The sequence below is a fragment of the Embiotoca jacksoni genome, unplaced genomic scaffold (genome assembly GCF_022577435.1).
Source record: "Embiotoca jacksoni isolate LCO1_2020_lvr unplaced genomic scaffold, fEmbJac1.0.p SCAF_9, whole genome shotgun sequence".
Classification (NCBI taxonomy): Eukaryota; Metazoa; Chordata; class Actinopteri; family Embiotocidae; genus Embiotoca; species Embiotoca jacksoni.
In genome coordinates this window covers 19250564-19269780 of record NW_027185447.1, presented here as the reverse complement: position 1 = coordinate 19269780, position 19217 = coordinate 19250564, and the positions used below count along the sequence as shown (strand labels likewise).

General features: G+C 42.7%; 1 protein-coding gene across 1 annotated transcript; it reads right to left on the bottom strand.

Moving 5' to 3' along the window:
- Positions 1–377: 377 nt before the first annotated feature.
- spats2 (spermatogenesis associated serine rich 2) lies at positions 378–17841 on the bottom strand. The gene is made up of 13 exons (XM_069140134.1): positions 17750–17841; positions 15349–15631; positions 14269–14348; positions 13186–13294; positions 12637–12686; positions 11471–11693; positions 11011–11190; positions 10703–10838; positions 8457–8515; positions 5742–5851; positions 5417–5519; positions 4430–4569; positions 378–4344 (listed from the first exon to the last, which is right to left on the bottom strand). Exons 2-13 carry the CDS (start codon positions 15371–15373, stop codon positions 4021–4023), a joined length of 1539 nt encoding a protein of 512 aa, XP_068996235.1. The 5' UTR covers positions 15374–15631; positions 17750–17841; the 3' UTR covers positions 378–4020.
- Between the last annotated feature and the right edge of the window lie 1376 nt (positions 17842–19217).

Below are 19217 nucleotides of genomic sequence, written 5' to 3'. Positions count from 1 at the left end.
GGCGCCCTCTGCTGGAGGTTTCTAGGTTAAGGCAAATTTCACATTTTCTCTTTGGTGTTAAAATAGTTCTGATTTATCATCAAACCGCTTTGTTATGAGTTTTATTTACAAAAAAAAAAACATCCAAACACTGTATTCACGTTTTCAGACATTTACTATCACGTTTGAAATTATATAGGAACGGTATCTCGTTGCACAACGGAGCAATCAAATGCAGGAAATATGCTGATGAATGACCCCTGGAGCTGTTCACCTTATTATCATAGGACCACTTACTCAGTTACGTGTGGAGCAATAAAACCTCGTTATTCCTTTTGCTTCAGCTCCTGCTGATGGATGTGAATTTAACTACAGACAGAACCAAAACACACGCAGTCGGTATTGCAAACTGTTTTATTTGTAGTAAATGAAAAGTGTGCCATTCGGTGAGAGGGAGAAAAGAGAGGGCCGGGAAGTCGGGGACGGTCAATGTCTTTGGTCCATACTCTGGTGGAGGGGATGTCGATGGATCGGTGGGAGACAAGAAAAGGCACTTGAGTTTACAGTTGTCTCAGAAAAGTCTGGAGGAGGAGGACACGAGGTCTACCGGAAGAATGAATGAACTACACGTTTTAAACCTTCATTATGCCTAATATGAATATCACATACAAAATGCCCCGTGTGAGCACAAAATTATATAGCTACATATATGTATATACAGTAAGGAATCGTAAATAAATTGGGGTGGAAAGAAGAAGAAAGAAGAAGAAGAAAAAAAAAGGTAAAGTGTTGGGTTTATCCCCTTTGGATTTCTTTACAGGAAAAAAAACAAAACTAAAAAAAAAAAAAGGCCGCGACTTCAAAACAGGACGACATTATTTCTTTGGTGATCAACTAAAATTTCCTACATTTTGGAATGTAAAACAACAACAACAACAACAACAAAAAAGACGTAAGTAAAGGGAGACGAGGAAGCAATGTGCTGGAATAAAAGCTGAATTGTTTATCCGTCGATAAGCAGCGGAGGACCGGCTAAAGAAACGTTCGGTACAAATTCAGTCTTTGCGATACTGCGACCGACCAAAACGTCTCGGCGGACGCTCGGTGAAGTAAACCGAGTCGAAGCGTCATCGAACGCCAGCTGCTCGTTCCCTGTACGAACAGCTGGTGAGCTTTAAGCAGGCCCGGCACGCTGTAACAACATCAGCCCAACGGCCAAAAGTGGAAGAGTAACAAGTCACCGTTGCGCGAGTCGGTGCTGGACTACTCATTGGGTCGAAGCTGTTGCCGGGCAACCAGCAGAGATTTATTTATTTATTTATTTTTTGAAGGAACAGTTTGTGGGCGTTAATAAACAGGATGAATGTTTTTACACTTTGGTTTTTGTATACAGTAAACATAGGAGATATGATGTGGTAATTAATGAGCTTTAGAGGTGCTGGTTGGAGGAATTTGCTTCCTTATGATTTTTTTTTTTTTTTTTTTTTTTTTGTCCCGTTCAGGACGTCCTGCAGGAGGGAGGCTGTTTTTTTTTTTTTTTTTTTTTTTTTTTTTTAACAGATCTGGGGCTTTACTGCCCTATTAAATTCTTCCAATTAGTCAAAAGGTGCAACAATGAGCCCTTCACACTCCAAAAAAAAAAAAAACCCACTAAAGGTGAGTTTTATGTTTTCTCAAAAGTGTTTTTTTTTAAACTATTTACTTCAGTTTCAAAGCAGCCAACAGTCTCCCACACAGCAGAGGAAACCGCTCCGAACGGGCCGAACTGCTTCCAGTTTCTACGTCAAACCAAACTAACCAGCTGCTCGTGAAAGCTTCATATTTTACTGCGACATTAGACAAAGAACGCGATCAGCTCATTTCCCAAACTGAAGTCGAACCAGCACACATTCACCAAAGACGCTCCACAATATTCACTGATTGAACTCCTGGCGTACAGACCTCAAATAAGAACAACTCGACTTCCTATGATCAGAAAACCCGGGGGGAAGAAAACGCTTTCTTAATTCTTTTTTTTTCCTTCATCAAACATCCGCTCGGAGGAAGACGACACGCGTTATGAAGATGCAGCAATAATGTAACGGGCGGTTTTTCCACTACGGCCTCGCAAGCGCCGCGTATGCACATTAACCACAAGGAGATAAAGAGACGACGGACCTCCGGGGGGGGGGGGAGGTGTGGGGGGGGTCCGCATCCTCCCCCCCCCGGAGGTCCTCGAAACGGGCCGAGTCGAAGCCTCAGCGATGAGGTATTCACCAGCGTTTCCTCGCGGCCGTAGAAAAAGATCCGCGAAATCGATCCAATTCTCGGACGCGTTCGCCAGTTCGATCAGTTTTACTTCTGCAGATGGATAACGTGGGCTTATTTAATAAAAATTAAAAAAAAAAAAAAAAAAAAAAAAAAAAAAAAAGTGGAGGGGGGGGGGAGAGAGAGAAGATCTCGCATCTTATTCTAGCACATAAATTCAGAAATCGCACGTCCGCTCTGCGAGTACCGTCTGATTGGAAAGCCGTCATGATGCAGACATCCGTGTTTCTAGAAAGGCAAATGTGAAGTCTGTGACTAAAGGCAAGCACGACATTAAATATGCCACTTCGAGTGCACACGACGAGGAGAAAAAAAAGAAGAAACGAACTGCGCGTGCGGAAGAAAAAAAAGTCCAGCTGAGTAAAATGTTCAGAGCTATGAAACATCATGTGCGCAACAAAGGTGGCTTTCCTTTGTCGAGAGGTTTAACATATTCAACATTATTCTACAAAAGGTGATGAGCCCTCTCTTGGTTATAAAATAATGAACAGCAAGCCGAGAAACGACGGCGCGCGCGACGTCCCCGTCGGCCGGCTCGGGGGCGACGCGTCGCTCGCCTCGGGCAATAATAAAAAAAAAAAAAAAAAAAAAAAAGGAGGAGGAGTTTAACGTTTGAAGGAAAGCTCCCATTCGCTTTCCTCGACGAGAACGCGGACGCCGCCCTCACGTCGGCGGTAAATACGAGCAGCAGCCGACCAGCTGGGCGTGTAAGGCTGGAAACGGGGTGAGCAGCTACAGGTCTTGTTCCCCCGTTAAAGATTCACACGTCGTTTTTATACTTTTGGTTTCCGCACGCAAAAATAAACCAGTGAGCTTCAGAGGTTGCCGGTTGTCAACATCGGGGACGAACCCGTTTCCAGTCTTTACGCCGAGCTGACCTACATTCGTATTCGGCGTCCGGACTGAGAGTTTGGTGTTCGACTACTCATTTAAACTCGCCGCCCCCCCCCCCCCCCCCAAAAAAAAAAATATAAAAAAAAGGAAATGAGAATGTTTGCAAAATGTTAAAAACTACTCCTTTAAGAGGGCAACGAGTTGCTCTCCGACACGTCCAAGTCCTAGCGTTAACAAGTTCCCTCCCGTTTGTAGCAGCCGTACGAAAAGCTCCGGGTTAGTTTGATATGTCTCGTTTTCACCTTTTTGCACGGATTTAGCGACGGTCTGTAGTGTTGATTGCATGTCTGCTCTTCTGATGGCAGAAATCCCTGTTCATGCCAGAACTACTTTTGCCCGTTCACGACGCGTTCCACAGCGAAGGCATTGAAATGGTTCTTGGAGACAAGGAGAGAGAGAGAAAAAAATAAAATAAAAAAAAAAACTAGATCTGAGGTTCGAATCGGAGAGCGGACGGAGCCGCAGCAACAAAACAGAAATAGATTGAAAAAAAAAAAAAAAGGTACTAAGTTCAACTTCGATAGTGCGCGTATTGTTGCGGGTAATCGCGTAGCGGTGAGATCTGTCGGAGGGGGGGACTGAAGGCAGAAGCCGTTACTTAACCGGGAGAACGAGGAGCTTTTCAAGTCTGAAAGATGAACGGACTGATGTGGAGAGGCGGCACTACAGCGGAACTCACGGAAATATGTAAACTTGTATTCTATTCTTCATTGAGAGGAGTTAGTACAGGAGGAGGGAGGGAGGGAAGGAGGGAGGGGGAGGGAGGGAGGGAGGGAGTCGGGACGGGAGGGGAGTGCAGGGTGAGGAGGTGGGTATGATTGAGCGGGTGGTTTTCCGATGTCAAGGGCAGTGCGTCCGCGGAGGCCTCTGGGGCAGCCCGTTGTGGGCGGGCCGGTCCTGGTGGTGGGCGGGCCGGTCCTGGTGGTGGGCGGGCCGGTCCTGGTGGTGGGCGGGCCGGTCCTGGTGGTGGGAGGACGTGGAGGAATGGTGGGGACCTCTGGAGCTGTTTGAGTGCTGCGACGTCGGGCCGCCCCCGCCGCCGTCGCCGTGGTAGCGGTGGTTGGCGCGGCCGGCGTTCCTGTCGTGGTAGGAACTGCCGTTGTACCGCGGACCGCCCGAGTGGTAACCCTGTCCCTGGAAGGTGCGCCTGTTACCCTGGAAAATCTGACAGGAGAGCCACAGGTCAGCCGCCGGAGTTAAACCAACATCCGGGAGCCGCGAAGCCGCGTCGAGCTCTCGAGCGCCTCACCTGTTTGGCTGGTGGAGGGCGGGAGTCACTGGGGGGGGTCTGGGTGAGGGGAGGGGTCTCCAGCAGGCTCGGACTGGCGACGGAGGAGGACGTGGAGCTACAGCGGGACCGGTTTGAGTAGCTTGTACGCGGGTGGTAAACTGCGAGAGAAACAACGAGGTCAGTCGCGAACACTTCCAACCTTCAAAACCTTCTCATGAAGCGGGACGTCGTCGAAGGTGGTCCGGGATCTACCGACCCGCCACACTTTTGGGATTTTACTCCTCAAACTCATTCTGTGTTTTATTGAACTAAAGCGGACTACTTTTACAGGTTTTTTTTTAACAAATACTTATTTTACTGCATGTAAACTAAATAAGATTTTTTTCACTGACCGTCTGAGGCCACGTCATGTTTATCAATATATACAGAGTGGAAATCAGTATAAAGGAGAGATGAACAAGATGCTGTCGTGATTATAAAAATTGAAATTGGTGATCGTCATCCAGATAATTTCAATTAGCAATTTAATTGTCTTCTGGTGATTTTAAGCCACTTCTAATTTCAAAGTCTAATCAGAGTTTAATTATGCACCAAATGAGGAAACCGTCTGTCGGCACGGAGCTTTGGAACATGTAAGCAAGAATCAAGATTTCTGTTCGTCTTTTAGGCTTTGAAAACAAGAACGACGCCACACGCTGACCGATGTGACGCCGAGGTTTCTCCGGAGCCGGCGACTGTAATCAAAGAAGAAATGACCGGTAATGACAGGAACCGATAGTCATTATAAAACACTGTCCTGCTGATTCATTGTTCCATTAAAACCACGGAAGAAGAAGAAGAAGAAGAAGAAGAAGGGCATAACGAGGAGGCGTCGCGAAAAGGACGACGGTCACAACCTTTAACGGCGGAAATCTCCACGTTTCGGCCGATGAACGCAAACGACCGTTCAAAACGATTCCAGACAGCTCGAGCGATCGCGACAGGAAAGCTCTGAACCCCGATTACCTGATCCGAACCCCGAGACGCTCGTCTTCAGCGGTTCGAGGTCGAACGTGAATCTCACAGCTTTGCCGAGGTCCTCGTCGTATTTACGTTCGCTCACAAAGTGCTGCAGGGGGAAAAAAAAAAAATACAAAAAAAAAAGAGAAATCATTTAGAACCGCGAGCGGCACGTTTCCGAATACAACATCGAGATGTTTTAATCGGCCTTTTTTTTTCTTTCCGTCTGGTTTGATTTAACAATACAAATCTGCTTTCACTCAAATATCAACAATTAACAATCCTTTTCTGATTCAGCGGGTTTTGAGCCGAACAGTTAAACCGCGGCGACCTTGATGTCGGCTCGCAGCTCCGTCAGCTGCTCCTCGTTCATGGACGCCGACTGGTCCGTCAGCCGCCTCAGCTGCTCCGCTTTCTTCTGCCGGGCGTCCAGAATCACCACTGAAACACAGCAGCAGCAGCAGCAGAGAGAGAGATGAGCTTTAACAGATCACGTCCAGTTATCGAAGAAGTAATTCACCACGTAGTTAAATGCACCCGCGTGTTCCGCCGGACGGAAGATCGGTTCGGGGCTGCTACCGAAACCACCCGGAGCCGAAATTTTGGGATCAAACTCTTCACTAAATCAACCGATGAACCAGTTTCGAGCCCGTTTTTGTGTCAAACGCGGTCCAGACTTCATCTGGGTGAGGAGAACGCTCTAAAGGTGCCATTTCTGTTATTTCCCCAAAGACCCTCTATCTGTTGTTTTAATAACAAAAATGATCAAAAGCGCATTTCAGAACCATGAAGTCATTACTTCTGACTGCGTGAAAAAGTCTGAATGTTTTCACAACAAAGTCATAAAAAAAAAAAAAAAAGGAACATAACGTGGAAATCATTTTTTTTGCTATCGAGGCTGAGCTGCAAATACGAGGTTCAGCTGTTTATCGAGTGTTTTAGTGTGTAGATATATTCTTCCCATGAATAATGTATAAACAGAAAATTTCATTGCCCAACTGATTAATTGTTCGTCATTTTTAAGCAGAAATACTAAACACGCTCAAGGATTTGCTGTTTTTTTGTTTTTTTACAATAATATAATAAAACATCTGATGTTTGGCTTTTTAGAAATTATAATAAAAAAAACAAATGATGAATCAAAAAAATAAGGAGTTAATTGATTGCAGCGGGGACACTTAAAAAGAATGTTTTGATAATTAGTAAATTATATATATATTAAAAAAAAAAAGTTAAACAATTTGCTTTCTGGTCATGGTGTTGGCTTAAGATGACAACTTTTTTTTATATCATTTTAATATATATTTTTTTATTCTCTTAATTTCTACTATATTGTAGTTGCATAGAAGAACTGATAGCTTGAGAACAGAGAGACTCTATTGATAAATGCTTATTTGTGACATTAAAGCCTTTGAATTCTTGAAGTCACTAGAAATTATGAAGTGCACGTTTTTAACTATTTTCTGAATTTTTACAGACAGAACGAGAACAGTTTGCAGCTCGAGGCAGCCGCCGCCGGTTCCTGGTACCAACAGTCAGATCATCATATTCTGGATTACACTGAGCATTTCTTTGGTTCAGATTTGTAAACGACAAACACAGCCTGGCAACTTTTGTATTTAAATTTTTTTTTTTTTTTTTTTTAAATCGGTCGTATCGCTGCCGTCAGAAGAACACAATGTGCATCAGCACGAGCGCAACGCAGCGCGGAAATCTGTGGATGGGGAATTTGGAGGAATCCCGGCTTTTGTAATGTCGAAGACGCACTAGAGTTTCCTTGCTTCCCTCTCAAGTCACCACACACCTCGCACAAAGACAGCATTCAGTCTCCCTTGACACCTGACACTATTCACTTCTTCCAGGCCGGTAACACAGAACGAAGGAGAGTGGCCTACTTGTACAAATATGCAGTCCTGCTCTGTCATGTCTCTCTCACACACACACACACACACACACACACACACACACACACACACACACACACACACACACACACACACACACACACACACACACACAGAGAGACACACACACACACACAGAGACAGACACACACAGAGACACACACACACACACACACAGAGACAGACACAGAGACACACACACACACACACACACAGAGAGAGACAGAGACACACACAGAGACAGAGACACACACACACACAGAGAGAGAGAGAGACACACACACACACAGAGAGAGAGACACAGTGACACACAGAGAGACACACACACACACACACACACACACACACACACACACACACACACACACACACACACACACACAGAGAGAGACAGAGACACACACAGAGACAGAGACACACACACACAGAGACAAATATGCAGTCCTGCTCTGTCATGTCTCTCTCACACACACACAGAGACACACACACACAGAGACAGACACAGAGACACACACACACACAGAGAGAGAGACAGAGACACACACAGAGACAGAGACACACACACACAGAGAGAGAGAGAGAGAGACACACACACAGAGAGAGAGACACAGAGACACACAGAGAGAGACACACACACACAGAGACACACACACAGAGACAGACACACACACACACAGACACACACAGAGACACACACACACAGAGACAGACACAGAGATACACACACACACACACAGAGAGAGAGAGAGACAGAGACACACACAGAGACACACACACACACACACAGAGAGAGAGACACACACACAGAGAGAGACACAGAGACACACAGAGAGAGACACACACACACACACACACACACACACACACACACACACACACACACACACACACACACACACACACACACACACACACACACACACACACGTTGTAGGTATATCAGGACGCTGAGGGCACCACCACAGTTTTGAAGAAACTGGGACTTGCTGTTCCACAACAATTCCTTTTACTACCTCCGGAAGTGATTCAGGTCAGATTCTCTTGAATCAGGTGATCGCGTTTACGGGAGGAACAGCGGCAGCAGCAGCAGTGATATGTGACGAGCAGGGTTCAGAGCACATACTGGGAAACACGGTACTTACTGGCCTCGGCTTTCACTTTGTCCATCTCTGACAGCAGAGTCACTTCTCTGTCCATTAAACTGGGAGCAGAAGAATGAGAGAGCAGAGGGTTAAATGTGCTTAACTTCCTCCAGGAGAGGAACACAGCAGGTGCAATACAATAAATACAACAAATACAATATTAAAGCAACAATAAACGCACCGTGGATCATATTTAGCTTTTATATTCACATGATAAATCGCAACCGGAGTATTTTGTTGTTATTAGATAAACGGTTTAATTTTTCAGAGCCAACCAAGACATGAAAATCAGAGGGAGCAAATTCATTTCTTTGTGCAAACATTGATAACTAATGGATGAAATATTGTTCATGACTTCCTTCACGTCAAGGTACCCTGCAGGTTTTTTGACCACCGAAAGCACTAAAGAGAATTCGATTTTTTTTTTTAGGATCAGGTTGTCGTGTTGTTTGTACCAATCACACACCCAAAGGATGCGTTACGTCTGTAAACAATTAAGAATTTGAAGTATTTTAGAGTCTTTTCTTTTTGGTTTCTTGGCGCCTTAAACGTTACAATCAGAATAACAAACAATTAAGACACTTTTGATTCTTTTAAAATTCATTCAGATGCCGATTCTGCACTTTAAACAGACTGATTGATTAATGTTTGAGAGATGGAATTAACCGTCTAAAAATCCCCTCTAGTGATTTATACAGTCACTTATTTATGGAGGGATTAAAGAAACTAGTACAATGAAATGATATAAATATTACTATAACCGTTATTATATATTATACATGATTTAAAAGGGAGCTAAATCGTTTTATCAGTGCCTCAAGTTTCTACGTTGTGCATAATACAGAGGTTTCATAAAGTGACCGCAGGTTCAACATACAGAAGAGTTGCTTTCCTATTATGTAAAGCAAAGAAGGACAGAGGTGACAAAAATGCCCTTTGACCGCCTGATGATAAAAGAAAAACCCATAAAACACTCGCTGCTTTGGTGAACATGATGTAACAGATGTCAGCTAAATAGTTTGGAACCAGAGAAACGAAACTGAAGTCTCTGTTGTACTTTCATATTTGTCTTTCTATGACACGTGAAGAACCGTGACGGTGACAGCGACGACAGACTCCAGCTGCTCAAATCCGGATCAAATGAGAATCACAACTTCCTTGCCGAGGATCGACATCACGATTTTCTCGCACAGACATTTGCGTTTTTTAAATTCGAGTAATTATTCAGCCTTTATAACCGATATTTAAAAAAAAAAAAAAAAAAAAAAAAGTTTAAAACTCAGCCCACATGTGGTGAGACTGATGCCGGAGTTGAATGTAGTGAGTGAATAGAAAGGACACGCATGCAGAAGTGGCTTTAGACAATCTGCCGAGTCATCCCTTCCTGCTTTAAACTGGAGTCACGTGCTTGGAGAGACAAATGTCTTAGATCCTCCGGTGGAGCCCTTCTGGCCGTTCCAAAGTCGAGACTTAAATCAAAGGGTCACCGTGCTTTTTCCATCAGAGCCCCTCGACTTTGGAACGACCTACCTGAGGAGATAAGGCTCGCAGAATCACTGACTTCTTTTAAATCACTTCTTAAAACCCATTTTTATAGAATTGCTTTTAAGTGATGTCGTCCTTTCATGCAGTTCTTTTGTTCCCCTGTTTTTGTTTGTTTATTTTATTCATTTATTTGTTTGTTTGTTTTCTATTCCATTTGCTCATTTTGGTTATTTGTTTGTTTTTCTTGTATTCATTACCTTTTTGGTTTGGTCTTTTTTGCCTCCTGTTTTCTTAAATGTTTACCGGTATTGACGTTATGTATGACTATGCTTTGCTTCTCTGTAGAGCACTTTGTAAACTCTGTTTTTAAAAAGGTGCTATATACATAAAGTTATTATTATTATTTATACTCTTTTTTTTTTTTTTAAACTAGCTGAAACCCGACACCTTCTTCGACTTCATTTTTACGATAAACAACAGGAAATGTTTGTTGTAGTCATGGCAGCGTCGGTGTTTGACAAATCAAAAGTGTCAGCTGAATCACAGAAGAGTACGAGTACAACCCCTCCTCCCCCACCGAACTTTTTATACACTTTATGTTATTGTTTGGGAACCGAGTTTAGCATTTTAGGCCTTGGTTGCAGGTTTAGCTCACAAGTACCTCAAAAAGTTCTCTGTCCTTTGGGAAACTTCTAATTTTATCACCTTAAGATTCAGCTGGAGCCATGACTGCAGGCAGATTTTAAAATAAATCTACATACCAGGTCTGGAGCTCAGCAAATGTCTGCTTCATCCTCTTGATTGATGACTCCATCTCATCCTTGACCACTATCCTGTAGCGGGTCAGTGAAGCAGTGCATCTCTGCAGGTCCTTCACAGAGCGGTCGATGTTGGGAGCTGAGGACACATTAAAAGGAGACGTGAAGGGTTTTTTCGGTGTTTACAAGTTTAAGAACCTAATCAGTGCAGAAGCGCCGAGGCACATTTTGTCTCGGGTTATCTGTGCCTGGTCGGATATCAACTTAAATGTTTTCTTACACAGAAAAAAAAAAAAGAGATAAGAACTAACCCATTTTCTTCACTCCCACCGATCCCTGCTCATCGGAGCCGGGTGCCAATGAGGAAATGGGGGGATGCGAGTTTGAGCCTGGCCTGTGTCGGGACTTGTTGCCTCGGGGACCCTGGTGATTCCTCGCTCCCTGCTGGGCGGCGGGGCTTGGAGCGCTACCTTGACTTTCTGCTTCTGCACCTGTGAGAAGACAACTTACTCTTTACAACAAATAAAAGTCATTTCAAAACTTACATTCCCCCCCCCAAAATTGTTCACCCTTTTTAAATCTTCTCATTTAAGGTGAACCTTCCGAAGTTAAACTCACAATCCACAGACTTTAAATATCCATACTTCCTGCCGTCCCTGAGCAGGTCATCCTCCCCCTCAAATGACAATTTCAAAAATCACCACCTCCGCCCAGCCCGTCCATTCTTTTGATTATCGTGCATCACATTTTTAGCTGAGGAGCTGCTTTTACCGGTGGTTTCAGATGTGGCAGGTTCAGAGTCCAGCTCGGCTGCGTCCAGGGAGGCAGAGTCCAACTGTTCACTCAGTGAATCGAGCGACTCTCCATCCATTACCGACCCGTTGGCGTGGAAGCCGTTCATCTCGTCCTTGCCCTCCTCGGGCGACGCGGCCTCGGGTGGAGCCGGCTCTGCTGAAGCTTCCGGCTGAGGCTTGGGCTTCTTTTTCTTCTTGGGCTGGAAGCGGAGATATCAGTGTCAAACGCTTTTGTCCAAATCCTCTTTGTTCATTATCTCTTTCCTAATCGGTGCGGTGACACGGATCAAGTCGGTGCACGCAGGGTCAGGCGAGTTCTGATCTAAGCTAAAGCGACTCTCAGTTTACAGTGAATGAAGTGCAATTTAAACATCCAAAAGAGCGATAATCACTTTCTAATATTTCACAAGTAATGGCGAGATACTGCAGTGCTTGAAAGTTTGTCATTCTCTGTAATTCTGCATAAATCTGATTAAATCATCAGATTTTCAAGTCCTGGAAGTTGATCAACAGAACAAATAAAGTTGATTAATATTAGGTCGTTTTTCCAAATAAATAAAGGACGGAGGAGGAGGTGTGACTAATCACAGTAATGCACAACTTTGGAGAGTAAGTATTCCAAGTTATGATGCTTGAGCAACGTCAGCAATCGCGTTACACACATTTCATTGACCACTGGCAACACGTACGTTTGTGATTTCACCACCGAACCGAAACATGAGCAGAGACCACACGTCTAATTCTGTGTCACCTTTTTGGGGAACAGAAAAATAGAAGTCCCAGGGAGTAGTGGCGGAGAGAGAGAGTCGACAAATTGAATTTTTAATGGTCATCTGCATCAAATGTTTCCCCTCAAGCACCTCACAACGTCACACAGGTGGGACCAATTCACGGAGCACAGCCCCGGTCGAAGGCTTTCTGAAGCATTTCAAGGGTCTCTTCTGCCCAAAAGTTAAGTGCTTTCTCCTGCTACATGCAAATCACTGCAAATAACTTTGAACAATATTCTTATCTCAATTATTAGACACGAGTTCTTTTGATCAACTTCTAAACTCTGAAGAGTTCACAAACATCCTCGAGCGCCACAGTGAATTTACTGACTCATCAAAAGAGATCTAAAGATGCAGGCTTTCCGGTTCTCACCTTCTTTTTGCCGGTGACGTTCCACTCCTTCAGGATCTCGACTGCACTCCCTGAGGTGTAAACCACAAGCACTCATGACGAAGGCGGCCGGTGACACACGACAGATTTGACATGCTTTTAATACCGTCTCAATATCTGAACGCCCCGAGGCGTCTTAATTAGTAACAAAACAGCGTGATGGGCGTGGGACAACGCTGCTGTTCTATAATTAAACCTGTCAAACTTGAAGCGTGCGCATGACGCACCACTTCTGAATGTAAAGATCAAAACGTTGTTCTCAAGGTTACGGACGAAAGGAATGTGGGCGGCATGTTGGGACAGGTTTAAAGCCGTAAGCTGACAAAGTAGTTTTGGAAATACATGTATGGAATTACAGAGGCTCCATCGGAGTATTTGTGGAGGGAAATACGATGCATTACATTGACTACGAGATTGTGGATTATCCTAAATCTTTTTCTTCATGCAGTGTAAAAAAATATATATATATTTTTTTTAAATGGAAATATCCTGTAATCTCAGTAATCCTCAGAGCTTTGTGTTCAAACATACCGTCCAAGAAAGCCTGCACGGCCTTGTCAACGCAGTTCTCAAAATGCTGCAAGACCAGCACGATCTCATTGTTGCTCTTGTTGGGGACGACGGCCCTGACGGCGCTGATCTGTAAAGAAAAACAACAAAACCAAACTCTCAGGGTGGGCCAACGTTTACTGACGTTGCCTAGTTCCTGTTCATGAACTTCAAATGGAGAAATGCACAAACCAGCAGCTTGAAACGCCAATGAAAGAATATTTTTAACATAAATTTGGGGTAACTATCTCTAACTTCTATAATTGTTGAAAAAAAACCCCCAAAAAAACCAATTAAATTAAATTGTTTTTAAAAAACAATTATATAACACACAATTTTCAGTCCCTCCACACTCACTGATCCCTGCTGCTTTACAATACTGTACATTTGTATTGAACTATTTCCATTCTTTTACATTTATTTTCTAAGTTTCTTTAAAGTCTTTAGATTATATCTTTTTTTTATTATTTTTTATTCTTGTTGAAGGTGAAAGGAGGAGGAATATCATTGGATGGTGTAACCACCTGTGTATATATGTAAATAAAAAACAAATATTTCGTCCCTTCTTTTAAAGTACCTCTAGAAAAATTAAAAATCCAACCCCAAACAACCTGCGATAAAAGCATTACAACACTGCAGTAAAACTACGAGTCATCCTATTTTCCTTAAGGTCCTCCATTATAGATTAACAGCTTGGAAGAGGCTGAGGCTCCCTGTCACGATATATCTCAGGCAAAGTCATCTTTCCAAGGATTTTAAGATATCGGAGGTGCTGAGCTCAGAAACGGTCTCTGACACTGATAAACTATCTCCCATTAATTTGAAATGCTCCACTTTTCCTGCAGCAGCGCTTTGACTGGTGCTCATGCTCTGACAACTTGCCCTCCCAGGTTTCCTGTTGCCAAAAGGAAGCTCTACCTCCCAATTAATGAAACTAAGAGCCAAAGTTTAGGAGTGTCCGACTTTAGGAGCAGATTAAAGGCAGATCATTACGCTGATTTTGTGAGGGTGACATTTCTAATTAAGCCCTTAAAAATAAAACCCGCGGTGTGAAAACGTTCCTACCTTCTCCTTCATCCTCTCCGCCGTTCCTCCCTGGGACATGACCATCTTGGAGCGAGTGTCAAACACCACACCAGATGTATCTGGAGAAAAAAACCATAGTGAAACCTAAGAGTCCGCCGTCTGTCCACGCCTTGAATCCTATTTGTAAAACCCTTCCAGGACATCATTTGCAAAACAAAACAACCAGCAGACATCTTTAGAGCTCTCGGGCAAATTCTACATTTCTGAATCACAATCGTGTCACATTGTGCTTGAGAAGCTGACACAGGAGTATTTACACTGTTTGATCAAAGATTTGCTTCTTGCGAGTGTACACACAATATGAAAATGAAGACGCCAGCGGGCGTCAGAGTACTGTGGAGGTGGAAGGATGTGTTATTTTGGCATTGAAGCACAACCACTTCAGTTACTACTCAACTACTCAAGCACTTGCGAAAATAAATGAAACCTCATCGCATCCGTGCCTGAACTGTCTGGAATTGGCATACGATTTTAAAAAAAATCACTAAAAACCAATGACGGCCTCTAAAAAGACATTTTTCGAAGAGGAGCCACGTCAGTGTTTCTTCTTATCAAGTGGGCAGAATAAAACCGGTGCATTGTAGAGACAGCTGAGTTGAAGTTTAAAAAAGAGAGAAAAGAAAAAGTGGGGGTTGAGGATGCTTCTCTTTAAAGTGATACACAAACGTGTACAGCTGCGCGTGAAGCGCCGGAGTAAAGTCCAAACTTAATCTACGGCCATTTAAAGACAAGACAAACCTGCTCAGCACTTGTAAAAGTTGTTCTCACGTATGAAAGTAGGTTAATGTCACACGTAATATCCACAGCGTTCCCATTTATACTCGCTCAAAATCAAGGTGGAAGTGCTGCCGTCTTTCAGACCACGCTCGTAATTTTAGGACAACTCCATTACAATCCAGCTGAAAACAATTCAGTACACATTTATTTGTACATAGTTCATAACCATGACCTCCCTAGAATGTAAACCGTGTGAGTGTGTGTACAATACATGTATACAATAAAATAGAGATTCATAGTTTGCTGATTCATCCTTAGAAGGTTTATAAAACAGACACTCACCCCTTTGGCTGTTTTTCTTGGCCATGTTGTCACAGAGGTATTTGAGATTTTACACTTCCGCTGTTGTACTCTGCAATATAACCCTTTGAAATGTTAAAGCTGCCGTTCAAATAACAGCTCCCAGTCTGGTAACTTTCTGTTCTTCCTGCTGGAGACGCCAAACGAGGCTCACAACTGGCAGAAGGGCTGGAAGAACGAGGTTCAGATCCTGGCCTTCACCATTTAGGCAAAGATTTGGGTTTTCCCCCTTTTTTTTCCCCCCCGTTACCAAGTCGATCCAAACCTGTGTGGAAAAAGAAAAACAGAAACTCAGCCGTGCTTTCAGAGCCGGTGATCAAAAATGGTTAATGCCAATGTTCAAAAACACTTATTGAAACAACCTACATAAGAAGAAAAAGAAAAAAGAAAAAGAAAAAAGCTAACTGCAGTCACGTAGTGCAAAGTGAAACAAAATGCAAACAACTTCCAATTTTTTATAAGAGCTGGAAAATAAATGCATTCAAATGAAATGAAATCCGTTTCCTCTGGCAATAAAATATGGATGAAAAACACATTTCAATAAATTATTGTCTGTCTGGCGGAGCATTCTCTAAAAAATCTGCAGTTAATATTGTCCTTGGCAGAGACAACGCATTTAATTCGGAGGGGAAGAAGTTAGCAGGGCTGCAGGGTAATACATCTTTGAAGGGTATTTCCTTTTTCTCAGCTCTGTGCAGGAGTGGTAGGCGAGAAAGACCACGAGGTTAACGCCAAACACTCACCAGGCCTTCGCAGTCAGGACCACAAACATTTAAAAATACATACATGTAAATGTTTTATGCATGATCAAAAACTGCCTCGGATATTTGAGCATTTTTTTTCCACAGACAAACGATTCAGCGTTTTCTGACCTGCGGACAATTCTGCACATTTTCATACTGTAAATTAAACAGCGAATTGCAGCCGAAGCCTGACGGAGTCGTCCGTATTGTCTTTAAATCGATCGAAGATTTTACCGTTTCTTCACTTCATAGTGGGAAAATAAAACTCTCCGACGGATAACCAATACTCTACACGCGCACCTTATCAGAGTTTTATGTAACTGCGTCCGTTTCAGCCTTAAAAAATGCTTCAACCTGGGTCAGATCAAGATTTTAAGGACCGGCCGTTTCTCCGTTCTAGGTTTCCTTTTCTGATGCTGGTTTTGCTGGAAAAGGAAACTTAGAAAGGACTCTGCAAACCCACACCCTCCAGATTAGGACTTGGCACACACACACCACAGAGTCCTGGTTTCACCACACCTTCACAGACGTCAGACTCGCATTGGCACAGTTCAACAAGTGACACTCGCATCAGCCGTTCGTGCAAAAGACCAGGCTGCATTATGTTTATCAAGAGGGATGGTGCTTGAATCCTCAAGAGGGCCAGGTGTACTCATGTTCAGTGATGCCATTTAGAGGAAGATTCAAAACCCGGGGCTCGAGTGAAACTTAAAAAGTTATGCATGTGTGACAACATGCAACAGGAAAAGAAGAAGAAGAAGAAAAAAGAAATAAGAGAAGCCACCAGTTTGTACGGAGGGTAAATTTTTACATATTTTCTAACAGCTATGAAAGAGCTGGTTTCATATTCAATGAAACAGGTCACAGCTGATAAGCAGATTTCCTCAAATAAAACAGGAAATGGTCAGTGGCAGGCTGAGAGAGAGAGAGAGAGAGAGAGATCAGCTTGCATCTGTCTTTAAATTCTCAGTCAAAGTCAAGAGTATTGTGGCTTTACAAAAAAATAAAATAAAAATAGGAGGGTCTCCTTCAAATCTCAAAAAGAAACAACCTCATCTTTCCTGAGGAGCTTCAAACATCCAACAAATGTTCACGTCAGCTTTCAAATAAACAACCCTGCCTGCCTGCAGAGCGGTGACAACACGAAACACAGCTATTTGAACCCGCAACGTCACTAATATTTACACATTTACAGCCAACTTGTACCTCCGTGCAAGTTGCACGACGGAGTCTCGAGTTCATGTCACGGCAGCTCGTTTCACGTCTTTTTTTTTTTTTTTTTGGCTGAAGTCCGCAGGTTACGTGCTAATATTACCTAACCTTGCAAACGATTAGCTTTGCAAAAGGCTCCGTATCGATGACACAAAAACAACAACAACAACAACACAACATTTTAAACCTGAGGCAAGAGAGAGATCTGGCGCAGCACGACGCGCAAAAAAAAAACAAAAAAACAAAACTGCTTCTTTCTGGATGGACCGCTAGCCTTTAGCTCAACGTTAGCGCGCCATCCTTTTTTTTTTTTAGCTCCTCAACTTGGACGTTTACCGACGCTCAAAAAAAAAAATTTAAAAAAAAAAGCTGCTATTAAAGCATCCGGTACGAAGTCCGAAAAGCCGTAACGGGGTTCGTATACGTACTTGGTGTTGGCAGCGAGCTGAACAGTAGCTTCTGGAAACGGGGCTTTTTTTTTTACCGCAGCTCCTTACCGCCAGCCGTCTTTCATGCCAAGTAAGTCGGCTGCTTGGGGGCCAATATTTTTCCTTCCACCAGACTCCTTCAGGGTTGCCAGGTCGGAGTCGCAAAAACCCCCGTTTTTATCACGGTCCAACCCGGACTGACTAATTTTGCATTTCTATTCCGTTGCTGATAATAGAGTATTTTTTTTTTAAATAAATAAATAAAGTTGGCATAAATTTTGATGATTAGATAATAATGCACAGAATTATCACTGTATTAAATATTTATTTTCCTGTTACACTCTGCTTTTCCTTCCCCCTATGTATTTATTTATATTTTCTTGGTCCCGCTTCAAGTATACAAATAAATATTTCATATTATCATAATTTGATAGTAATGCACAGAATTATCATTGTATTAAATATTTATTTTCCTGTTACACTCTGCTTTTCCTTCCCCCCTATGTATATATTCATATTTTCTTGGTCCCGCTTCAAGTATACAAATAAATATTTCATATTATCATAATTTGATAGTAATGCACAAAACTCTTTTTCATTTATTACCAGCGTAACTGATTTTTGCGTATCCTTGCCCATGCATTTACGTATTATCTTGGTCACACATCATGTATACTAATATTTATGGCACATCAAATGCATACTCTCGCCTGTTTTTATTATTGTTGTTATGATTTAATATTAACAAACAAAATTATCGTTGTGATTAAAGATTATTTATTTTAATTGACTATTCTCATTTACTACCAGCGTCACTTTCCTTCCCTCGTGTATTTACATATTTTGTTGGTCAGACATGAACGCAAACGTAAACAACCACAGTTAAACTGTTGACAAACACGTAGGTCGCCTTTCTGATCTCTGCTTCCTTCCTTTTATGTATTAGTAACACTGTAACTGTCCTTTAACAGCATTTTGCACGGTGGCTGAAGGATTGTAGGCATGTCTGCCTCCATAAGAAAATGTGTTTCAACGAGTACACACATTTAAAGTCATTATATGAGCTCTATCTCATATTATAATATGATATTATTAGTTTTACATCCAGCAAGAAAGCTGTAAAAAGAAGTTGTTTCGATTCAACATACTTGGATTTAATTAATGTGTCCAACACTGATGTAAACTGTGTCTGATTAAAATACAGACCACAAAGCTGCTGTGCAGGTTTTCCTGCTGTCCGATTGGTCTATTCTATCCTGCTATCTGATTGGTCTATTCTATCCTGCTTTACTACTGGTCTATTCTATCCTGCTATCTAATTGGTCTATTATATCCTGCTTTACTACTGGTCTATTCTATCGTGCTATCTGATTGGTCTATTCTCTCCTGCTTTCTTATTGGTCTATTTTATCCTGCTATCTGATTGACCTATTCTCTCCTGCTTTCTTATTGGTCTATTTTATCCTGC

Coding starts and splice junctions, on each gene's coding strand:
- spats2 (XM_069140134.1), bottom strand. CDS start 15,373: ATGGCCAAGAAAAACAGCCAAAGGG. Junction 14,349..15,348: donor CAAGAAAAACAGCCAAAGGG/GTGAGTGTCTGT, acceptor TTTTTTCTCCAG/ATACATCTGGTGTGGTGTTT. Junction 4,570..5,416: donor CGTCTCGGGGTTCGGATCAG/GTAATCGGGGTT, acceptor TTTCTCTCGCAG/TTTACCACCCGCGTACAAGC.